The 22,950-nt window shown below is 40.4% G+C and overlaps 2 protein-coding genes across 3 annotated transcripts; one reads left to right on the plus strand and one right to left on the minus strand.

The window, feature by feature from the left end:
- The first annotated feature begins 7,922 nt into the window (after positions 1-7,922).
- LOC120106369 lies at positions 7,923-9,890 on the plus strand. 2 transcript variants are annotated; one of them, XR_005508538.1, is made up of 6 exons: positions 7,923-8,359; positions 8,446-8,673; positions 8,765-8,857; positions 9,085-9,189; positions 9,285-9,706; positions 9,851-9,890. XR_005508538.1 is itself a non-coding variant. In XM_039119371.1 (5 exons), the coding sequence occupies exons 1-4, from the start codon at positions 8,282-8,284 to the stop codon at positions 9,160-9,162; spliced, it is 477 nt and encodes a 158-aa protein (XP_038975299.1). In that variant the 5' UTR covers positions 7,923-8,281; the 3' UTR covers positions 9,163-9,189; positions 9,285-9,842. The 2 variants fall into 2 exon arrangements, 1 of the variants encoding a protein (XP_038975299.1); XM_039119371.1 differs by lacking the exon at positions 9,851-9,890 and having other exon boundaries at positions 9,285-9,842.
- Positions 9,891-16,042: 6,152 nt separating this feature from the next.
- Positions 16,043-20,813, minus strand: LOC103717641. The gene is made up of 6 exons (XM_039119372.1): positions 19,787-20,813; positions 18,520-19,681; positions 18,234-18,396; positions 17,969-18,140; positions 16,513-16,622; positions 16,043-16,408 (listed from the first exon to the last, which is right to left on the minus strand). Exons 1-6 carry the CDS (start codon positions 20,811-20,813, stop codon positions 16,043-16,045), a joined length of 3,000 nt encoding a protein of 999 aa, XP_038975300.1.
- Positions 20,814-22,950: the final 2,137 nt, after the last annotated feature.

The raw sequence follows: 22,950 nt of genomic DNA on the forward strand, positions 1-22,950 counted from the left end.
ACCATCATGACATCCGAATTATCTAAAATAGGTGGGACCACATCATCAGCAGTACCTTCAGAACACCAATCTATTAAAACTGTTGTCAGCCGATTCAGTAAATGTTTCTTTTAACAGATATTCTTCCGCAATGGTTTCAACCCATTCAACCTCTTTACTTTCTTCATGATCATTGGGTTGTTTGCCTATACTAAAGATGTTCAGTTCTAAGGTCATATTGCCAAAAGAAAGCTTCATGATACCATTCCTACAATTGATCAATGCATTAGAAGTTGCAAGGAATGGACGTCTTAAGATGACCGGAATCTGAGATGGTGAATTGGAAGCCGGATGTGTGTCCAGTACGATAAAGTCAACAGAAAAATAGAACTTGTCTACTTGGACCAACACATCTTCGATAATCTCTCTAGGAACCTTCACTGACCTGTCAGCTAATTGTAAGGTGATAGTTGTTGGCTTCAACTCACCCAAACCGAGTTGCTTATATACCGTATATGGTAACAAGTTCACACTCGCTCCCAAATCTAGCAATGCTCGCTCAATCCTAAAATTGCCAATGATGCACGAGATAGTTGGGCAACCTGGATCCTTATATTTAGGGAGAATGTTATGCTGTAAAATTGCACTCACATTTTCAGCCAGAAATACCTTCTTCTTGACATTTAATCGACGTTTGACAGTGCACAAATCCTTCAAAAATTTTGCATATGAAGGCACTTGTTTGATTGCATCAAGAAGAGGTACATTGATTTTTACTTGCTTAAAAAGCTCAAGAATTTCAGAGTTTGGTTCAAGCTTTTGCAAGGGCTTTAATCTTTGTAGAAATGGTGCTGGAAAAGGACATTTGATTTTTTCAGTAGATGTTGGTGCTTCAGTATCTTCGTTATCCTTTTCTTTTGTCTTTGGAGGGTCAGAATCAGGTATGACTTGTGTTTGTTCTGGGACTGGTCGGTCAATAACCTTTCCACTCGCAAAGTTATTATACTCTTCGCTTGTTCTTTATGCGAAGTTGAAGATGATGCATTGCTACCACCGTAGACTTGAGGGTTAGGTTGTGGTTGAGCTGGTAGCTTATCCTTCTCTTGAGAACTTAAAGCAGTGGTCAGCATTGTCAGTTGATTTCTTATTTCATCATTGATTTTAGCTTGACCTTGCATGAAAGATTGCAAAGTTTCTTCGAGACTGGTTTTTTGAGGGGGTGCATGTGCATAATGAGGTTGCGGAGGTGGAGGAGTTGGGTTATATACTTGTTGAGGTTGGTCATTCCTCCACCTGAAATTTGGATGGTTCTTTCATCCAGGGTTGTAAGTACCCGAAAAAAGGATTATTAAAAGATTTTTGATATGTATTCAGAACATTGGCCTGATCGTGCAAGACTTCCTTAAATGCAGGTATTGTGGGGCAATCAGTGGTGAGGTGGCCAGGCATCTCACAAATCCTACAACACTCGTTGTTATGTTCTATGGTCTTGATGGGTTCAATCCTTCTAAGTTTAATTTCCTCTACCTTCCTAGTAAGGGCTGCCATTTTAGCATGAATATCATCCTGAGTATTAAGGTTGTAAAGGCCCCCGTGTCCAATGCTAGTAGGCTTAGGCAAAGGTTTATTCACTCTATCCCCTGTATCCCATAATTGTGCAGTCTCTGCGAGAGAGTCTAAATAGTCCCAAGCCTCATCGGGTTGCTTTTCCAAAAATAGACCATTGCACATGGTCTCTATAAATTGTTTTAACTGTGGAGACAATCCTTCGTAAAAGAAACTAATGGTTCTCCATGTTTCAAACCCGTGATGAGGACAAGAGAGAAGCAATTCTTTAAATCTCTCCCAGCATTCATAAAATGTTTCATGGTCTTTTTGTTGGAAATTACTAATATGCCTTTTCAAAAAGTTAGTCCTTTGTGCGGGAAAGATTTTTTCAAGAATTCTCTTTGCATATCATGCCATGTTCCTAACGATCTAGGTCTCAAGGAGTTCAGCCATGTTTTGGCTTTGTCCTTTAAGAAAAAAGGAAATAAGGTCAATTTAAGGACATCTTCCGATACATTTGGCACTCTAAATGTGATGCTAATTTTCTCAAAATCCTTAAGGTGAAGATAAGGGTTCTCGGATTCCATCCCACGATACTTGGGCAGCAATTGAATTACTTCTGGTTTGATTTCAAAGTGTTCTACGTTTTCAGGATTAATCATGCATGAAGGTTGACTAGTCCTAGTAGCGTGTAAGTATTGTCGAAGTGTCATAACTAGGGGTCTACCTTCATTACAATGGTGACTTCCTACATCGTCATCAGCCATCTCACAAGATCTAAGATTTTGCGAAAGAGTTTCAATAATATGATCTAAGGAATTGTCAAAAGTTTGTCGATTCAGACGCCTAGTGTTGTCCCTATTCTAACCTAGCATACAAAATTTCAGAGTTTATTTATTTATTTTTTTAATGATCACCCTTGATCTTTTCTTAAAGTTCTTATCAATTTTCAATTAGCAACAAGGGTTAATGAGATATGATGATAATAAAATTCTGATTCTAAGAAAAAAATAATTTAAACACAGAAAATTCAAAACAGACAGCAGCAAAGTTTTATATTAATTTAATGGTATTAAAAGTCTACGAATGTCAATCAGACCGTTCAGATGCAATAAACACAGGTCCTTCACCAGACGACCAAATTTGAGTCCAATCAGACGGTTAATTACTCTGATATCAGAGTTTGATGCAGACTGTGCAGGGAAAAAAAAACAGCAGTAAAGATTTTTTTTTTTCAACCTAACTACTAAGGTACTAATTAAATCTAAAATTATACTAATAACTAAGCCGTTCTCCGGCAACGGCGCCAAAAACTTGTTACGCTCGCAAAATTGCTTTCGCGAAACTAATCTTCCAAGTATAGGAGAATCGCACAAGTAGTAAATTCTCGGGAGTCCGAGGTCGAATCCTCAGGGAACGAAATATATATGAAATTATTTAGTATAATTTCAGATTAATTAATTCAATAAATTTGTGGACTAAATGATATTTTGATTTTCAGAAATTAAAAGCAGAGAATAATATATCAATAAACAAAGTTCTATGAAATAAAGATGGTAGGGATCTGGAATCCCCCTTGATGATATTGCATCCAAGAAACAAACTCTATGGTTCTTGATTAAAGATTAACTGTAGGATAGATCTAATCATGGTATATGTTTCATGAACATATGAACTTAATTTCTAAGCATTCATCGTGCTTTCTACGTCTACGACGAATCAAATACTAAAGCAATCCATATATCAATAATCATAATCCATTAAAGAGCTATCTACGAAATAACTATGCATGGATCAAGAACATATCAATAAATATAAGTCATTCAAAGCAAAAGTTTAGAGTTTACTTCAAAGAGCAATACATCAAAGGTTCTTCCATCACCCTTTCTAAGAAATCAGCCACTCATTTTAAACATTAGTCCCCCTTTTCTTTCTTTTTTTTCTTTTTCTTTTCGGAAACAGGGCATCCCCTGTTTCCCTTTCTTTTTTTTTCCTTTGTTTTTTTTCTTTTGTTTTCAAATGAGAGCTCCCAAACAGAGTATCCCCTCTCTGTTTTTTCGAATGAGCACTCCCCTAAACCCTTCCCAGCCGAGAGGTATATCAAGCTAGCCTTCTCCCCCCCTTCTCGCACGCGGTGGAGACCACCATTGGCCGAGATGAATCCTCCGGAGAAGATGATGGACGCGGCCGACTGGATGAGGCTGTGGATGCGGGAAAATTGGATGCGGAAACCTGAGATCTCGGACTCGGATGATTGCAAATCCGGGAGAGGTGGACGCATGGAAAGATCCCAGTGCCTTGGATGCGGGAATCTGAGATCTGGAAGGCGGATCACGGACGCCTGCGGGATCTGGGGAAGGCTGAAGATTGTGGGGATGCTGGAATCTTGGATGTGATCACTGGATGAAGTCGGGACGCAGGGAGAAGGCTGGAAATTCGGACGAGATTGGGGCTTGGACGCGTTGGATGCTGAGATACGGGATGCTGGGACGATCGTGATCCGGAATCTGGGATGCGTGGGCTCGCGGGAGAATTGGACTCGGACGGGAGCTGGTAGCAGGGCTTTGGACTCGTGGAAGAAGCGCCACGGACAGCTGGGATGAATGAATTATGAACTCCAGAAGCCTTTGAAACGAGGAAGGAGGAAGATGCGGGATGCTGGGTGGATCACGAATCCGAAAAACTGCGATCGCCTGGGGGATCTGATCGTGGATCCTGAAGCATGGGAGCTGAGACGCGGATGCTTCGGGCGAACACGTGGGATGAAGTCGTAGATGGCTGCATCGCGGAATCATTGCTTTGCAGATGGCTGGGAGGAAGCGGGGACACGGACGGATGAGGTTTGGACGCGTGAGGCGGGCTGAAGAAGAGCTGGGCTCTGTTCTGCAGCTAGGAAGAAATGAATTTATATAAAATAATGATAAAAATTATAATAAGTGCTAAGGATAAAATATTTAATCATGCAAATATTAACACCTATCATTTATCATTATTTTGCTAGCAGTAGGCTAAGTTAATTGGTAATTAGATCGCACTTTTGTGCTCTCATCAGGTTGTCTATTGGGCAACAATTGGAGTTTTTGTTCTTGTCTCTTCTAGACTACTAACTTTTTTCAGAGCTTTACTCCTCGAAATATAGCTGTTGGAAGGAGTGAAAGAGCCATTCTGACATGACTGTGTAGTTTGTCAATGTGATCGTTAGGATCAGAGTCGACTGCATGACTTGGAGATGGCTTGGCTGAAATTGGAGACAACTCGCATTCTTCGAGAGACGACTCGCTCACGGCATCTTTAGAATTACGGGATAGACGTTCTTCCAGGAGACGGCTTGCGACATTCCGAAGTCGACTTGCCAAAAGCGGAAGATGGCTTGTGCCCTGTTGGTGTCGACTCGGCCTCAGTGTATTAGAAACTGACTTTCTGACTTTTCTCATTGGAGTCGACTCGCCCACAGCCGTAGTTGACTCGGCCTCAAAAGCTTTGAAAACTCAATCTCTGACTTAGTCCTCGGATTCGACTCGGCATCAACGGGAGTCGACTCAGCCTCAGTGCCGCAGAAAACACTTCTCTAACTTTTTTGTCAGAGTCGACTCACCCACAACTGGAGTCGACTCGGCATCAGTTGGCTTGAAAGCGGGTCTTCTATCTTTTCGTAGGAGTCGACTCGCCCACAGTTGGAGTCGACTCACGCACTGTGCCTCAAAAAATACTTCTCTGTCTTTGCTCTGCCTCAGTCGAGTCGATCTCAGTTGGAGTCGACTCGCACTCTGCACTCAGAAATTCTGCTCTCTACCAATCCGTTAGGAGTCGACTCGCCCAAGTTGGGAGACACCTTAAGGGCGTGCCAGATAGCAGCCTTTATGCAAGAGTTGACTCAAGAATCCTCGAAGTCGACTCGAGTGCAGGGCAAAGACTAAAATGGTTCCAAACATTGTAAAAACTAGACTTAAAATCCCTGAACCATTTTCTAAGGCATTCTAACACATTTAATAATATATTCCCTGAAACACTTATTTGAATTCATTAGTATAATCTAAAATATACTCAAGTGTTTTGGGCTCATCAAAATCAAATAAGGGAACAACAATCACTCAACAATCTCCTTCTTTTTGATGATGACAAAACACTGAGTGTATGCAACTTAATTTACACATACTAAGAATTGAGTCAAAGGAATTAAAATGATTTCAATGTCTGATAATTTGGTTTATCCAAAAGTTGAAAGGTATGAACAATAAATTTTAAACTTAAGGCTCCCCCTTTTACTTGAAATTGTATAAGCATTCATAATATGCAATCAATTATTTTGCTTATACACACTTAATGAATTGCTTTTATACATATACTTGTACTCTTTTCACTACAAGAAAATACACTTTCAGCGACCACTTTCAGCGACTACATGAATCGTGGTCGCGGCAAATAAGGCTATTTGCGACCAACATCCTTATTAGTTACTGAATGATTGTCCTACACCAACGAAATGGATATTTGGTCGCGGAAAAGCAAAACCAAGTTGGCGGGGTGGAGGTAAAAGTTTGGCGACTAACGTTTGGTCGCGGATAATAAGGCTATCTGCGACCACCATCCTTGTTAGTTACGGAATAATTATCCTACACCAACGAACTGCATATTTGGTCGCGGAAAAGCAAAACCAAGTTGGCGGGTGGCGGTAAAACTTTGGGCGACTAACGTTTGGTCACGGAAAAGAAGGCTATCTGCGACCAACATCCTTGTTAGTGACGGAATAAATATCCTACACCGACGAAATGCATATTTAGTCGCGGAAAAGCAAAACTAAGTTGGCACGAGTCCAATATTTCGCGCGGGCTGGAGGTAAAACTAACGATGTTGTGCTAGCCCCTGTAAAATGCTAATTTCTAAGTTCAAAAAAAGAAAAAACTGCTTATTTTCAAACGGTGCTATTTGACATCTTAATTCACTTAGGCATGCATATTCTTGTCTCTTCGGCTAAATCTCAATCCCACAACTTTTCTTCATACTTAAATTCTTTTTATTATTATTATTATTATATAATTTTAAAAGCTCGAGCTCGATGCTTGACTCCTTATCAAATAAATATATGGATCGACAGGATACGCGACATGCGGACGTGGCAGGAACGAAAATTTGCTTAAAAATATATAGAATTCGTGGACATCCTACGGGCAGGATCGAAAATCCGCTCCGAAATAAATTTGCACGCATCCTTTTTAGTTACTGAATGATTGTTTTACATTAATTAAATGCATATTTGATCGTAGAAAATCAAAACCAAGTTGGCGCGAGTCCAGTATTTCGCGCGGGCTAGAGGTAAAAATTTTGGCGACTAAATTTTGGTTCCTAAAGGTTCATCTGTAGCGACTAATCCAATTTAGTCGCGAAAAGTATGAATGCAGGGAAACCAAATAAAAAAAAACCTAATTCCATTCTTCTCCTTTTCACCCGCACGTCGCCTTCATCCCGCCTTCACCCTGCCTTCACCCGCACGTCTGCACGTCGGCATCGCCCGTTCGCCGGTTCGCCCGTTCGGTCATCCCTTCGGCGTCGGAGTCCCAAGGTACGTTCTCTTCTCGATTTTAATTTAGCAGAGGCCGGGAGGGAGAGGGAGAGGGAGAGGGAGAGGTGGCCGGAGGTCGTCGGGAAATTAGGAGGCCAGCCGGGAGAGGATTTGATAAGCTGGGAGAGAAACAGAGGCCGGGAGGGAGAGGGAGAGGGAGAGGTGGCCGGGGGTCGTCGGGGGTCGTCGGGAACCAGTGGAGGCGAGCCGAGAGAAGAAGAAACCCTTTTATTTTGCAGAGGCCGGGAGGGAGAGGGAGAGGGAGAGGGAGCGGTGGCCGGGGGTTCTCCTCCTTCGCCGCCGCCGCATCCACCGCGGAGGGCTTCTCCTCCTTCGCCGCCACCGGGGAGGAGATTTGGGGCGAGGTCCTTTTCTTGGGCCGGCAGGGAGAGAGAGCGAGGAGGGATTTGGGGACGGTGGTTTTGTTTTGGGTGGAGAGAAGCAGAGGATGTTTTGGTCTTGGTTTTCCTTCCCTCACGTTACTCCGATCCAGCTGGGCCATCGGGAAGAAAGATAGGGGGATTGGAGATGGACTTCTCAGAGGGTGGAGATTTTTTTAATTTTTTATTCCCATTTCTATTTGGGTTGAATGGTTGCCGTGCTGTGGTATCGAATGGGAGATGGGAGATGGAATTTTTTTAAAACTAAATATATTTTCATGCTCCTATTCAAGAATTATATTAAACTGAAGAGGCTTTTTTATCTTTGTTAGATTCATGCATCTTTGTTGAAATAGTATACTTGACAGCTATCTATTTTCATATCATTTTCTATTTTGTACTTATTAAAATTTATTATTATTATAATAATAAAAAAAGAAAATGTCTCATTCACTGAATTTGTCTTAGGCCTCCAAATGTATTGGGCCGTCTCTGATTTTCTGCTGCAACTTTTTTTTGCAGGATACAAAAATAAATTTATAAACTAATCAATCTAACTTGATGAAGTACTTTGTAGGTCAGTCAAAATGGACAAGAGTTGGATGACAATAAAAAATAGAATGAAGAGTAAAGAGGATAGAGAAGGGGTGAAGTCCTTTATTGAATTTGCGGTGGCAAATTTAGGCTCAGCAAATGATATTTGGTGTCCTTGTGTCGAGTGCATGAATGACAAAAAACAAAGCATTCAAGTTGTCAAGATTCATTTAATGTTGAAAGGAATCTCGCCAGTCTGTTAGGGGTGTATATTAGGAGAATGTGTCCAATTAAGGGCATACCGACGTGGCGGCATGTAGACGAGGCTACTCAATCTGCTATCATACAATCTGTCCTTGTAATTATTTATTGCATAATATTTTTTTACATACTTGTAATAGTTGCATTGATCATACTACATAATGATTTTACTTACGTTTTTAGGACAAGTTCAAAATCTTGGATGATTATCATGGCAATCTAGTAGCTCAGCAAGCTGTCCACAGGAAATGCTACAATATTCACAGAAATTGGAGGCACAATATGAAATTGCATTACAAGCATGTTAAGAACGTCTTACATGTGGATCCTTATAGTCATCCATACGAACATGTGACTCAAGAGGATTGGCGCCACTTAATTGATGATGTGTGGAAAAGCAAAGAACACAAGGTAACTTACAAATTTAGTGCTTCAGAGTTTATAAGTAAAATATTTGATCATAATGTTTTCTTTAGATTTTTAATTTGTATTTTTTTTGAAGGTGAGATCAAAAGCTGGCAAAAAGAATAGGAAAAAGCTGGAGTACAATCATTGTTCAGGATCTCGGTCATTTGTTGCAACAATGACTATACAGGTAATAAATTTTTGAGTATGTACTGGCTATATTTTTAGTGAATTGCCTGTGAAACAGTCTATGGGATAGTTTTGGCTATTGTAAAATAGATAATTTGCTGCAAGTAGATTTTTTATTCTAGTTTGCTGCATGTATATTTTTGGAATCATTTATGCAAGTAGATCTGACAGTTATTCTATTTTTTTATTATATAGTGGCTATATGCTAATCTAAATTACACTTTGCAGCCGGAGTTTAATGGTTCTGAAAATCTTGAATTTCCAGAATTCTATAAGAAAACTCATACCAAGAAGAACAAAGAGTAGATTGATCCTATTTGCGCCGTGAAACATGTAGGTATCTAAAATCTCAATAATAATTTAAATCACTTTATGCTTTTGCAAAATTATATATACATTTAATTCTGTTGTTACCTTTGCATTGACAGTCAAAGATGTTGAGCTTGCGAGAAGAATTTTCCCAATCCGGTGTGCAATTAACATCAGAGGAGATGTCTAGGCAGGCACTTGGAAAAAGGAAGAGATATATTCTTGGATTTGGGGATGGGCCGAAGCCCTCTTCATCTTCTTCCACACCTAGTCGTGTGTCACAAGACCATGTTGGGGAGTTACAGAAACTTAAAGCTGAGATGGAGGAGATGAAGATGGAGCGTGAGGAGCTGCGGAGGCAATTGGAACAGGAGAGGAGAGAGCGTGAGGAGGAAAAGAAAGAGCGATAGGAAGAACAGAAGCAAATTGCACATCTTACAAGTTTGGTGACAGAGTTTTTAAAGGAAAAGACTCAAACGCATAAGTCGTCTATCCATCATGATGGGGCCATGTCATCAACTGGTGGCACAAATACTCGTTGGTATGTATTCTCATTTATATTACGTAGGTTATTTAGAGATTTGGACCAAATTAAGCGAAATATCATTGTGAACTTATACTTGAATTTTAGTTTATTATTTTTCACATGTGGTTATTGATTGTGTATTCTTTTTTGCTTTCTCAGATACATGGTGGAGTTATGAGCATGTGAATCTAGTTTTTGGTACATGGATAGCTTTTGTTCAGATGGTCATGGTGGAGTTGTCTACAAGCAGAAATCAGTTTTTTGTTTATTCATATTTTTATCTACATGATGGTTGTTTGGATGAATTGCAAGATCAGATATTTTGGGATTTTTAATTTACATTTTGATGTGTTTGGTGATGATTATCACCTTAACATATGGTATGGATGAAACATTTTGATGAATGGTTAATAGGTTTGCTTGACTTTAGACTTATAGATGATGATATTTATAATGAATGATTATGGATTCTCCAACATTGTGTATACTTCTATTTCGATGAGCAAATGTATTGTGCAATATGGATAATGGATAGGCTGTGTTGGTTGTACAGGATTTGGAACGAGCCCAAAAATAAATATTAAGCTTATAATTTGAATTATTAATTAAATACAGGTTAATACTTTCTGCCACCAAAAAATGTTTGTTGCCAATGCATTCCAATACATTCTACGACCAAACTATTGGTGGGGGAAGATAGACATTCAGTGACCATATTTTTGGTAGCGGAAGACAAACATTCCACGACCAACTATTTGGTCGGCGTGGGAATTAGCGACAACAAATTTGGTCGCTGAAAAGTTGCTTCGGCAACCAAACGTTGGTCGTTGTTGGTGTACCTTAGGTGACCACACAATATTGGTCGCCAAAACCTTTCAGTGACTAGGGTTCGGCGACGAAGCGTATTCTAGTCGTGAAAAGGTTTCGGCGACCAAATATGGTTATTCGGCGACTCGAATCTTAGTCGCTGAATATGTATTTTCTTGTAGTGTTTCTCTATAGGGTTTCAATTTTCTTCGATTCTTTTCATTCTTTACTATTAAAAGCTTGTCAATCTGAATTTATGCTTTAATTCATCATTCATTCAATATATCAGAGCTAGATTCAGTCAATGCATTAGAGCTACAATCATCCAATGTATCAGAGCATAACAATTTTTAAGTTTTAATTAATGCATGACCCCAATGTTTTTATTCATCTCCACATACTTAATTCTTCTCTTAATTCTTACTTTTTCATTGCATAATTCGTCTCCCCCTTTTTGTCATCAGCAAAAAGAAGAATGATAGAAATGTAGTGCATAAGGGAAAACAAAAATTGAGTTGCTCAAAGAAAATTTCATTGCATTATATATGTATTACAGAAGAGTTGTAATGTATAACAAAAAGATTACATTGAGTACAAGTACATCAATAGCAAAAATACATCAAAATTTAGGTCAATTTAGTACATAATCACAATCACTCCGAAGATGAATCAAAGGAGGTCTCATGATGGTGAGTGGAGCAGCATCCTCTGGTGGGTGGTCTAGATGAAGATGAATGACCACTAAGCTAACGCTCCAAAACAAGTGTGATATGCTCCAAAAAAGTAATCATGGAGAAAAACTTGTTCTTCTAAAGTTGGTGAAGATCACTCATGGAATTTATGATCTGCTCAGTTGATCTTTCTATTCTACCTCTGAGCAGTGCATCCTCTTTGGAAAACTCTGAGATATCTATCCGGCTATCTAACTCAGTGAGCCTCCGATGAATGCTTTGAAGCTCCTCCACCAAAGCTCTCTCCTGAGCAATCTGTCTCTCCTGTAGCTAAGAGATTTGCTCAGATAATCTTGTGAATTCAGCTTGGTTTCTTGAAGCCACTTCATCTGCAACTCTGCTCACTGAGCTCCTTATCAGATCTTCATTCAATTTGAAAGAAGTAGAAGCAGAAGCAGTGGATGGTGGTGGAGCACAGGTAGATGAAGATAGGATTTGTGTGGAATCAGAGGGAATATTAGTAGGAGCAGAAGGCATCTCTAAGGAGGTAGGGGGAATATCAGGATGTGGATTAGAAGGGGAAGCAGCAGCGTCTATGGGTCTCCTAATCCAAGCACCCTCGACCCGATGAAAATCCATCCTATGAAGGGTTCTCTCGTCTACGAAATCCATAAAATGGAGTAGGCGAGAGGACTCCCCCTCAAAAATAGGTACCCTAAACTCCCTAAAAATTAAGGTGAAGACCATCCCGTAAGGGAGACTGGTCCTAGCTTTGTTGAGGGCTTCACAAATATGAAGAAAGACGAGTTGAGAGAGGTTTAGAGGAAGCTCCTTAATGATGTAATACATAACAACAAGGTCTCTCTCAGAGATGAAGTCGAAACGACCAGTTTTGAAAAAAAAATGACTCTATCAATGATGCTTAGAAGGAGCCGCGTCTCAGCGTTTAACTGATTGGCGGACACCTCCTCTAGAGGACTCTCAGATTCTCTATCTAGAATGGTCCTAAGAGCCTCAACCCTATTAGAATGTGATGAAGGAGAGGCACCTACATTAGGAAGGCTCAAGAGTCTTATTTTTCATGATTTCACTCAATCTAAGGCTGACTATTCTCTATTCACAATGAAGAATGGTTGCTCTTACACAGCTATACTAGTTTATGTTGATGACATAATCATTGCTGACAATGATATATTCTACATCAATCAATTCAATAAAACTCTGGATCTGCAATTTCAACTTAAGGATCTAGGAACTCTTTGGTCTTGAAGTGGGCAGAAGCTCAAAAGAAATTTCTATTTCTCAGCAGAAATATGCTCTAGAGGTATTGAATGATGTTGGGTATCTTGGTGTAAGAGCTGCAAAATGTTCCATGTTGAATGAAGGAGATCCCATTCCTGATCCTACGGTCTACATAAGGCTTGTAGGAAGGTTACTTTACCTCACTATAGCAAGACCTGAGTCAACTTACTATGTACAAGTCTTAAGTCAGTTCCTAGACTCTCCCAAGCAGCCTCATCTTGATGCAATTTATCATGTCTTAAGATTTCTAAAGGCTACACTAGGACAAGGATTGTTTTTTTCTTCTAACTTTGAGCTACATTTGAAGGCATTTTATGATGCGGATTGGGGAGCATATTCTAACACTCGACATTCTATCACAAGCTTTTGTATCTTTCTTGGAAATTCACTTATATCATGGAAATCAAAGAAACAACACACTATATCACGTTATTCAGCAGAAGCAAAGTACCGGTCCATGGCATCCACTTGCTGTGAGCTCACTTGGTTGATAAGCCTTCTTAATGATCTCAATGTTTCACACACAAGAGCAGCTTTGTTATTTTGTGACAATAAAGCAGCACTACATATCGCTGCTAATCCAGTGTTTCATGAGAGGACCAAACACATCGAAATTGACTGCCACATTATGAGAGCCAAAATTTAGTCCGAAATGATTAGAACTTTGCATGATACCGGCACTATGCAGCTTGCTGACTAAAAGTCATGGAGTTGCTAGATTCCATACTTTACTTCGCAAGATGGGTGTTCACAATTTGCACACTCCATCTTGAGAGAGAGTGTTAACATTCAGATATTCAGATGAATACTAAGTTTCATAGTTAGTTCATTTAGTTGGTTTAGTTAGTTTGGTCAGTTAGCTTATCCCAAAATTTGTTAAGGTGGTTATTCCTTCTATTATTTAGTTAACAGTTAGCTCCATTCAGTTAAAGTATATATGTATAAATACACACTAAGTTCATTAATGGAATACACAAGAAAAAAAAAGGAGTTCCTTGCTCAAATATCCTTGTTCTCTGTTCTGAATTTCTTTCATCTTCTCTTTCACCATTCGAAATTCTTCAAGCTTGATTTGTCGCTGTGACTCCAAATAGCGACCATGGCTTTGTTCTTTGGCTTTCTCTGGGTTTTCTTCAATAGTGGGCAGTCCACTCTGAAATGTCTTAATTTCTTATAGTCATAGCACACCAACGGCTTCTCTTTATCTTTCTCTTTGCTCGGCTCTCCTTTAGCCAGAGGTCTTCTTTCTTGCCATTTTTTTCTTATAAACTTTCTGAACTTCCTTGTTATTAAAGCCATCTCCTCATCACCTTCTGCAGCGTTAGATTTCTTGCTCTTATCTTCTTCTTGAGCATTTGATTTGAGAGTGATGGTTCTTCTTTTCTTTGATTCCTCTTCTTTAAGGTTTTGCCTTATAGATAACTCGTGAGTTATCAGCAAACCCAACATTCTTCTAGAGGGATAGCATTGAGTTTCTTTGCTTCTTGAATGGCAATAACCTTTGCCTCCCATGTTCTCGACAAAGGCCTAAAAATCTTTCTCACTAATTCAATGTTAGAATATAATTTACCAAGACAATTAAGACTATTAATAAAATTTGTAAAATGGGCGAACATATTAGAAATAGACTCATTGGACTCCATTTTAAATGGTTCATAATTATGTACAAGCATATTAATTTTAGACTCCTTAATTTGGTTAGTGCCTTCTGAGTCATTTCCAACCTATCCCAAATTTCTTTAGCAAAGGAGCAAGAATAAATGTGGTTAAATTCATTAGTATCTAAGGAGCAATATAAAACATTTATGGCTTTAGCATTCAGTTGTGCTATCTTCTTATCTATTTCATCCTAATCTTCTTCGAGTTTAGAAAGAGACACACCATCAATGACTTTCGTAGGTATGTGAGGACCATTTACTATGCCATTCCACATGTCATAGTCAAGTTGATGCGGAACAGGATCAATGCATGCGATCTAAAAATTTCTTTTTTTAATTAGATTTCAGCAATCCAATTCATAAACTATTAGCAAACTCAAATCTAACAGCTATCAGATGATTATATTAAAATTGAATTGACTGAAAGAAACTACCGACGATTGATCAGTTCCTTTAATAATTTTTAAAGAAGGATCGGTGTTGATTAGGAAATCAACACGTGATTAGGGCACGTTGATCTACTTTTAATTTCCTGTGTTAAGCATAAAAAATTGGGAACTTAAACTGAACCCAATAACGACTTACTCAGAATTTTGGTGGAAGGATCATACGGACACGATGCTTGAGAAAGGTCCTGAAAGAGGGAGGCAAGTCCAGGGTCCTGGTTCGCTAACGGGACGTCCTTCGTTGAGATGGATGGAGGAAACCGACAGGATCTGAAACAGAAGACCTGGGTTAATTGAGGTGGTAGGATGTAAGGGAAAAAAAGGATAATCTATTTAAAGGATAAATAATCCGGACGACGAATCGTCGGATCGGGAAGGAGTCCGGAAGAGAGAACGGGGAGCCAGATGATGAGCGCCGCCTGCACTGGAGGAAATCGCGGAAGTCAGGGGAGGCCGCGTTCACTTAGAAGAGAAAGATTTTAGAGAAGGAAGGAAGGTAGGTTCTTGGGTTTGGAAACCAAACTCTCTCAGGCAATTTGTCAAACAGTTTCTGTGCTTCATTCATAATATCAAGCCCTTTTTATAGGCATTACAAGGACTCATTCTTGATTTTTACATCATTCATTCGGGATTCAATTCCTAGATTACTCTTTGGTTTTCAAAGCACAGTTGGCAGCGTTGCATGGGAGAACTTAGTGGGGATGGGTGACTTGCTGGAAGTGCCTCGGAAAGGGGAAGAGTAGTCCTTGGAATCAGCTTGCTTGGGAGTTCTTTGATGTTGGAACCTTGGAAATCTTTGGAAAGAGGTGGACCTGTGGGCAGTTTCCAAGAGATCGCAGGATGGCATCGGAAAGGAAGAAGATCAGGAAACTTCCTTCAGCTGGTTTGCTGCTTCGGGAGGAGGTGAGCCACGATGGAGACTTTGAGGAAGTGGAGAACTTGCTGATGGAGAACCGGTGGATGCCTTGGAAAGGAGGAAACGGCTGCTGGCTTCTTCGATTGGGATTTCAAAGAAGAAGTGGCTGGGAAGAGCCGGCTGTGGGGAGGAATCAATGCTTTGAAGTGTTGGGAAGAACCACCTGTGGGAAGAATACCTTGGGAAGAAGCCGGTTGCACATCTTGTGATGGGATTTCAATGAAGACGTGGCTGACTATGGGAAGAGCCACCTGGGGAGAAGACTGGAGCTTGAAATGCCTTGAGAAGAAGCCTCCTTGGAACCGGTTGTGTGGGAAGATGAGTACGGTGCTTTGGAAAAAACGGGGGAGCTGATGGTTGTTTTGAGAAGGAACCGGTTGGGAAGATGACCGGTTCCTCTTTTTTTTTTTTTTTTTCGGGAATCAACTTCATATGTAGACTTGGACTTTTGGACTTGACTCAAATTGGGTGATTGGACTGACATGCACTGATGGAACTGACTTAAATAAATAACTAGAAAAAAAAAAACTGGACGACTCAAGAAATGTGGACTAGCAGTCAAGCCAAAGTGATGCTGGCTCATTGGTGTCCCCACCAATTCTCCCGGACTGGAGAAAATTCAACTCCGTTGAAGGAAGTTGTGTCTGGCTCTGATAGTGCTCAAGAATGTCTGGATCAATCTGTTGCAGTTCCTCTCGGGTTATCCATGTGTCATCAGACTCTGGCCGACCATGCCAACGAACTAGGTATCTCTGGTAGCCTTTCCTCCTAGTAGAAATAATCTGCTCGTCTAGGATCCTCTCAATGCGATCGTGTTTCTTGGAAAATTTTGGCCGTGGACACTTAGGTAAGGGTTCACTCTCAAAGGAAGGATTAGGCTCAAATGGCTCACTGGGTATCGATATTGGCTTTTTATACTTAACCAAATCAGAGATATTAAAGGTAGAGCTAATGCCAAAATCCGGTGGTAAATCTACCACAAATGCATTTGATCCGATCTTCTTTAAAATTTTAAAAGGACCTGCTCCTCGTGCATGCAATTCTTAACAGTTCCAGAAGGAAATCGTTCTGGTCTAATTCGTATCATAACATAATCACCTTCAGCTAAATCAGATGTCCGGCGATGTGAATCTGCTAATTATTTATAAATTTGATTGCTGATATTTAGTTTTTCTATAATATCTTTATGTAGATCCCTAATATGTTGTGCAAATGACTCAGCTGACTCGGATGTCCTGGAATGCATGGGTAATGGAATGAGATCAACAGGTTTTCTAGGATGCTGACCGTAAACAACCTCAAATGGACTCATGCCAATGGTTCTATTGATGAAACTATTATATGCGAATTCGGCTCGAGGTAGTAAAAGATCCCAAGTTTTCATATTTTCACCCACTAAACACCGAAGTAAATTACCCAGACTTCTATTTACGACTTCGGTTTGACCGTCAGTCTGAGGATGATATGCAGATGAAAATTTTAATTTTATCCCCATTAGATGCCATAAAGTTTTCCAAAAATAACTGACAAACTTGACATCTCGGTCTGATACAATGGATTCGGGTAACCCATGTAGACGAACGATTTCGTTAAAATATATCCGGACAACTTGAGAGGCATCGAAGGTTTTAGAACAGGGCAGGAAATGAGCCATTTTTGAAAATCTATCTACAACCACAAAGATGGAATCATGTCCCTTGGCAGTCCATGGTAATCCTAGAACAAAATCCATACTGACATCTTTCCATGGATATTCGGGTATTGGTAGTGGAGTATATAATCCCGTATTCTGTCTTTGCTGTTTGGCAACAGCGTAGATTCGGCACTGACCCACAATTTTGGCAACGTCGCGCTTCAGACTGGGCCAGTAGAATTGATGTTCTACGGCTTCAATGGTTTTGGTCTTTCCAAAATGACCAGACAATCCTCCCGCGTGTAATTCCCAAATTAAAAAGTCTCGAACAGACGTATGCGTGACACATAATTTATTATTCAGGAAAAGGTACCCCTCTTGAAGGGAATACTTATCTATCTCTTTCGAAGTTCCTTGTTTGAGTGCAGACATGATTTTTCCAAAATCAGGACAGTTATCATATTCTTCTTTTAATTTCTCAAATCCAGTGACTTGAATACTGACTACTAACAACAGATTTGTCTTTCGAGATAATGCATCAGCAGCTCGATTGTCTACACCGGAACGATGTTTTAATACAAAAGTGTATGATTGTAAAAATTCAACCCACTTGCCATGTCTAGAATTTAATTTCTTTTATGAACTAAGGAATCTAAGGGCTTCATGGTCTGAATATAAGATGAATTCTTGTGGTAGTAAGTAGTGCCTCCAGAATTTAAGAGTTTGGATTATGGCATAAAATTCCTTATCGTAGGTGGAGTATTTGCGCATGGTTTCATTTAGTTTTTCACTAAATAGGCCACAGGGTGTTTGTCTTGACTTAGGACTCCACCAATTCCTACACCTGATGCGTCACATGCGACTTCAAAGACTTTAGAGAAATCAGGAAGTCGTAACACAGGTGCACTGGTCATTAAAGTCTTTATCTCCTCAAAAGCACGATTACTAGCCTTAGTCCACTCAAAGGCTCCCTTACGAATACAGTCTGTAATTGGTGCCATGATTGTGCTGAAACCCTTAATAAATCGACGATAAAAAGTGGCTAACCCATGAAAACTTCTTACTTCATGCACATTCTGGGGTGTGGACCAATTCTTGATTGCGCTCACCTTTTCAGGATCTACAGATAGTCCGTCTGGAGTCACAACAAATCCTAAGAATGTAACACATGTAGTCATAAACTCACATATCTTAAGGTTGATAAATAGGCTTTCGGATCTAAGCGTCTGGAAAACTTGCCGGAGGTGGTCTAGATGTTCCTCCTTTGTTTTGCTGTAAATAAGGATGTCGTCAAAGTAGACAACAACAAATGTTCCCATGAAAGGTCATAGTATTTGAGTCATTAGTCTCATGAAAGTGCTGGGAGCATTTGACAGACCGAATGGCATTACTAACCACTCATATAGACCATCCTTTGTTTTAAATGCGGTCTTCCACTCGTCTCCTGGTCTGATTCTAACCTGATGGTAGCCACTCTTAAGATCAATTTTAGAGAATATATTTGATCTAGAGATCATATCTAGCATGTCGTCTAGTCGGAGAATCGAAAATCGATATCGTATTGTGATCTTGTTGATTGCCCGACTATCAATGCACATTCTCCAAGTTCCATCCTTTTTAGGAGTTAAAAGGGCAGGTACGGCACATGGGCTTAAACTTTCTATAATGAATCCTTTTCTTAGGAGTTCTTCAACTTGACGTTTCAACTCGGCATGTTCGATAGGGTTGAGCCGATAGTGAGGGGAATTTGGTAGGGTCGCTCCTGGGACTAGGTCTATTGCGTGTTGTATGTTCCTCATAGGTGGTAGTTGATCAGAAAGATCCTCTGGGGTGATATCCTCAAATTCTTTAAGAAGACTAGTCATTTCTTCTGGAATTAGGCTTGTTTCTTTCAGACTAACTTCTTTAACAGCTAAAACCCACACAGAAGGGCTTTCTTTGATGTCTCTTTCTAGCTCTTTTGCGTTGATCAAGTGTAATCCCTTGGGTTGCTTTTCCTCTTTTGGTTTTATTGGGTTACTATCCTTTGGCTTTTTTGGTGGTGAAGGGTATAGTGTGATTTTCTTGCCTTTGTGCATGAATGAGCAAGTATTTGTCCGACCAAAAAGCATGGCATCTTGATCGAATAACCAAAGTCGTCCTAAAATTATGCTTCCGACGTCCATAGGAAGAACGTCGCACCAAATTTCTTCCTGGTAAGATTGAAACTTAATGGGTATCTTGCAGCGGTATCTAACAGGTATGGATGAAGTGTCTAACCAGGCGACCTTGTAGGGACTGGGGTGGTCGATGGGTGTTAGTCCAAGCTTGGAAATTGTATCAGTGGAAACTGCGTTGATGCAACTTCCACTATCAATGATAATTTTACAGACCTTGTTCCCATTGCTTATGTAGGTGTGAAAAATTGTAGTTCTTCGCCAATCTTCACATTCCTTTGGTTGTGTTAGGGTACATCTTAGTACATTTATCCTAACTTCAGGTTCAGTTTCTTCAGTGAAATTTGGTTCATCGAATCCCTCGGCTAATTCAGGATCAGTTATGTGAATTTCTTCGTCTTCTACAGTTTCCTCAGGGTGTTCCTCTTAGATCTCTCCAATATGTAGGGAACGGGAGGGGCACTGGTTTGCAAAATGTCCAATTCCATGACAGTTGAAGCATCTACCCCTTGAGCTACCCTCCTTACGTCCTTCATTCAGGGTGCCTTTGCCTCGGTCTTCTTTCCTGGGTGGAGGAGTAACTAATGGAGGTCTAGTGGTTGGGGTAGGATTTGGATTAGTTCTGGGGACTTGGTGTGGCTCGGGTCTAGGACCTAGTATACTCGAGTTTCTAGGTTCACTTGGTCGAGTGATTGGCATTCTTGGGAATCTTTCATAATCCTGAGCTAATTGATATGCCTGCTCTAGACTATAGACCTCTCGCATGAAAAGCTCTCGTTGGATATCACTTCTTAACCCGGCACGAAATCGGGAAAGGGTGACAGAGGGATCTTCATCGACATGACACCGCATGAGGAATTCATCAAATTTAGCGATGTAATCAATGACTGACTTGTTTCCCTGGGTCAGGGTTTGCCATTGGTCAAGGAGTCGTTGTTGATAAGAGGTGGGAAGGTATTTTTCCCTGAGTTTATCTTTCATTTCATCCCATGTTCGGATGAGTTCTTGTCTTCTATTTAGGATCAGACGTTCGACATTCTGCCAATAATATTTGGCTTGACCGAGAAGCCTCATTTTTGCAAATCGAATTTTTCGCTCTTCAGACATGTCGTACCATTCGAAATAATGATTCATATCTGACTCCCAGTCAAGATACTCATGAGGATCCATGCGGCCTACGAAGCTGGGTGCCTCAACCCTGACACTTCGAAGTATACGGTCATCGATGTCACGGTGATCATTAAGAGGTTGATTTATAGGATCACGACCTCTTTCATTGTGATGGGGTCTTTCTCTGAGATAGTCATCTAGTGGACAATTGTGATTTCTGTCAAAGTTTTGCCTATTCCTGGGATAGTCATTGATATGTTGGTGGTTCCGATCAAAGGGTGGGTGGTCATTTCTTTCTCTTAGGTTATTGGCTAGGGAAGGGCTACCCCTATCTTGATATTCTTCTAAGGCATCGGCTCGGGTACATAACCTTCCTAGCTTCTCATTAATTTCTCTGAGGACTGAGCTGATGTCAGGGTCCATCACACGACTGGACTCAGGCTCGTCTGGATGATAACTAGCTCCGGATCTAGTAGTCATGGGGTTTGAGTAGCTTTTCTTTGAACTTTTTTTTTCAGAATAGGACCTCGTAGTTAACCGAAAATTTGGAAATACTTCGAGATTGATTTCCAAATCTCCCTTTGTGGTTGAATACCCCCTTTTAGTCTAGTTTCAGAGTTGCCCAAATTTGAGATTTTTGGCAATTCCTAGGGACGGGGAAATTTATTTTGAACAGTGGTATGTATACTGGAATTCAGGAGCAGGGTGACGTGTAGGGTGATTCGGAGATTTTTCTCAGGGACCAAACAGTCTCCGATTTTAATGAAATTTAGACCCACACTTTCTAACTAAGTCGGTAAGCTATCCCTAGGTTTTTCAGAATTTTTCAAGCCTTGTGGACGCAGTAATGGATAAAACACTGAAGGGGTGTTTACGCGGGCTGTTGCAGAACAGGGCTGGACGTGCAAACCTGTTTCAGGAATTCTTTTGGAGATCAAACGATCTCCGACGGTACTGAAATTTTGTATCGTATGTCCCACGGAGGTCTAGAAACGAGTCCTTTTTTTTTTAGAATTTTTTTGACACTACTAGGTACGGGAATTAATGAAACTAGGAGGATGATGCAGAGCTAAATATAGCAGGCTGAATGCTTGATGAATTGCCGAAATGTGAACTAAGATGCAGGCCTATTCTTAATGTAATGCGGAATGCAGAATGCTAAGGTATGACGATGCCCAAATAAACTATACTTAGAAAGGATGCAGAAAGATTAAAACTGGTGCCCTAGTAAACTTGCTCTGATACCAAGTTGATGCGGAACAGGATCAATGCATGCGATCTAAAAATTTCTTTTTTTAATTAGATTTTAGCAATCCAATTCATAAACTATTAGCAAACTCAAATCTAACAGCTATCAGATGATTATATTAAAATCGAATTGACTGAAAGAAACTACCGACGATTGATCAGTTCCTTTAATAATTTTTAAAGAAGGATCGGTGTTGATTAGGAAATCAACACGTGATTAGGGCACGTTGATCTACTTTTAATTTCCTGTGTTAAGCATAAAAATTTGGGAACTTAAACTGAACCCAATAACGACTTACTCAGAATTTTGGTGGAAGGATCACACGGACACGATGCTTGAGAAAGGTCCTGAAAGAGGGAGGCAAGTCCAGGGTCCTAGTTCGCTGACGGGTCGTCCTTCGTTGAGATGGATGGAGGAAATCGACAGGATCTGAAATAGAAGACCTGGGTTAATTGAGGCGGTAGGATGTAAGGGAAAAAAAAGGATAATCTATTTAAAGGATAAATAATCCGGACGACGAATCGTCGGATCGGGAAGGAGTCTGGAAGAGAGAACGGGGAGCCGGATGATGAGCGCCGCCTGCGCTGGAGGAAATCGCGGAAGTCAGGGGAGGCCGCGTTCACTTAGAAGAGAAAGATTTTAGAGAAGGAAGGAAGGTAGGTTCTTGGGTTTGGAAACCAAACTCTCTCAGGCAATTTGTCAAACAGCTTCTGTGCTTCATTCATAATAACTTTTTATAGGCATTACAAGGACTCATTCTTGATTTTTACAGCATTCATTCGGGATTCAATTCCTAGATTACTCTTTGGTTTTCAAAGCACAGTTGGCAGCGTTGCATGGGAGAACTCAATGGGGATGGGTGACTTGCTGGAAGTGCCTCGGAAAGGGGAAGAGTAGTCCTTGGAATCAGCTTGCTTGGGAGTTCTTTGATGTTGGAACCTTGGAAATCTTTGGAAAGAGGTGGACCTGTGGGCAGTTTCCAAGAAATCGCAGGATGGCATTGGAAAGGAAGAAGATCATGAAACTTCCTTCAGCTGGTTTGCTGCTTCGGGAGGAGGTAAGCCACGATGGAGACTTTGAGGAAGTGGAGAACTTGCTGATGGAGAACCAGTGGACGCCTTGGAAAGGAGGAAACGGCTGCTGGCTTCTTCGATTGGGATTTCAAAGAAGAAGTGTGTTGCCCAGAGATGGTCACCCAAGAGGGGGGTGAATTGGGTGTTTTAAAAACTTTTGACTAATTAAAATAAAACACACGAATATATGCACTAAGGTAAAGAAGGAGGAATGAGAAAGGTCAATCGCAAACACAAG

The sequence above is a fragment of the Phoenix dactylifera genome, unplaced genomic scaffold, assembly GCF_009389715.1.
Source record: "Phoenix dactylifera cultivar Barhee BC4 unplaced genomic scaffold, palm_55x_up_171113_PBpolish2nd_filt_p 000538F, whole genome shotgun sequence".
NCBI classification, from domain to species: domain Eukaryota; kingdom Viridiplantae; phylum Streptophyta; class Magnoliopsida; order Arecales; family Arecaceae; genus Phoenix; species Phoenix dactylifera.

Bases quoted from the DNA above. Each gene is read 5' to 3' on its own strand.
- LOC103717641 (XM_039119372.1), bottom strand. From the start codon at position 20,813: ATGGACCCTGACATCAGCTCAGTCCTCAGAGAAATTAATGAGAAGCTA. The intron at 19,682-19,786 runs GTAGATGCTTCA...AGGAAACTGTAG, and splicing joins TAAGGAGGGTAGCTCAAGGG to AAGACGAAGAAATTCACATA. The intron at 18,141-18,233 runs GTGAGCGCAATC...CGATTTATTAAG, and splicing joins TATCTGTAGATCCTGAAAAG to GGTTTCAGCACAATCATGGC.
- LOC120106369 (XM_039119371.1), top strand. From the start codon at position 8,282: ATGTGTCCAATTAAGGGCATACCGACGTGGCGGCATGTAGACGAGGCT. The intron at 8,674-8,764 runs GTAACTTACAAA...TTTTTTTTGAAG, and splicing joins GGAAAAGCAAAGAACACAAG to GTGAGATCAAAAGCTGGCAA. The intron at 8,858-9,084 runs GTAATAAATTTT...TACACTTTGCAG, and splicing joins TTGCAACAATGACTATACAG to CCGGAGTTTAATGGTTCTGA.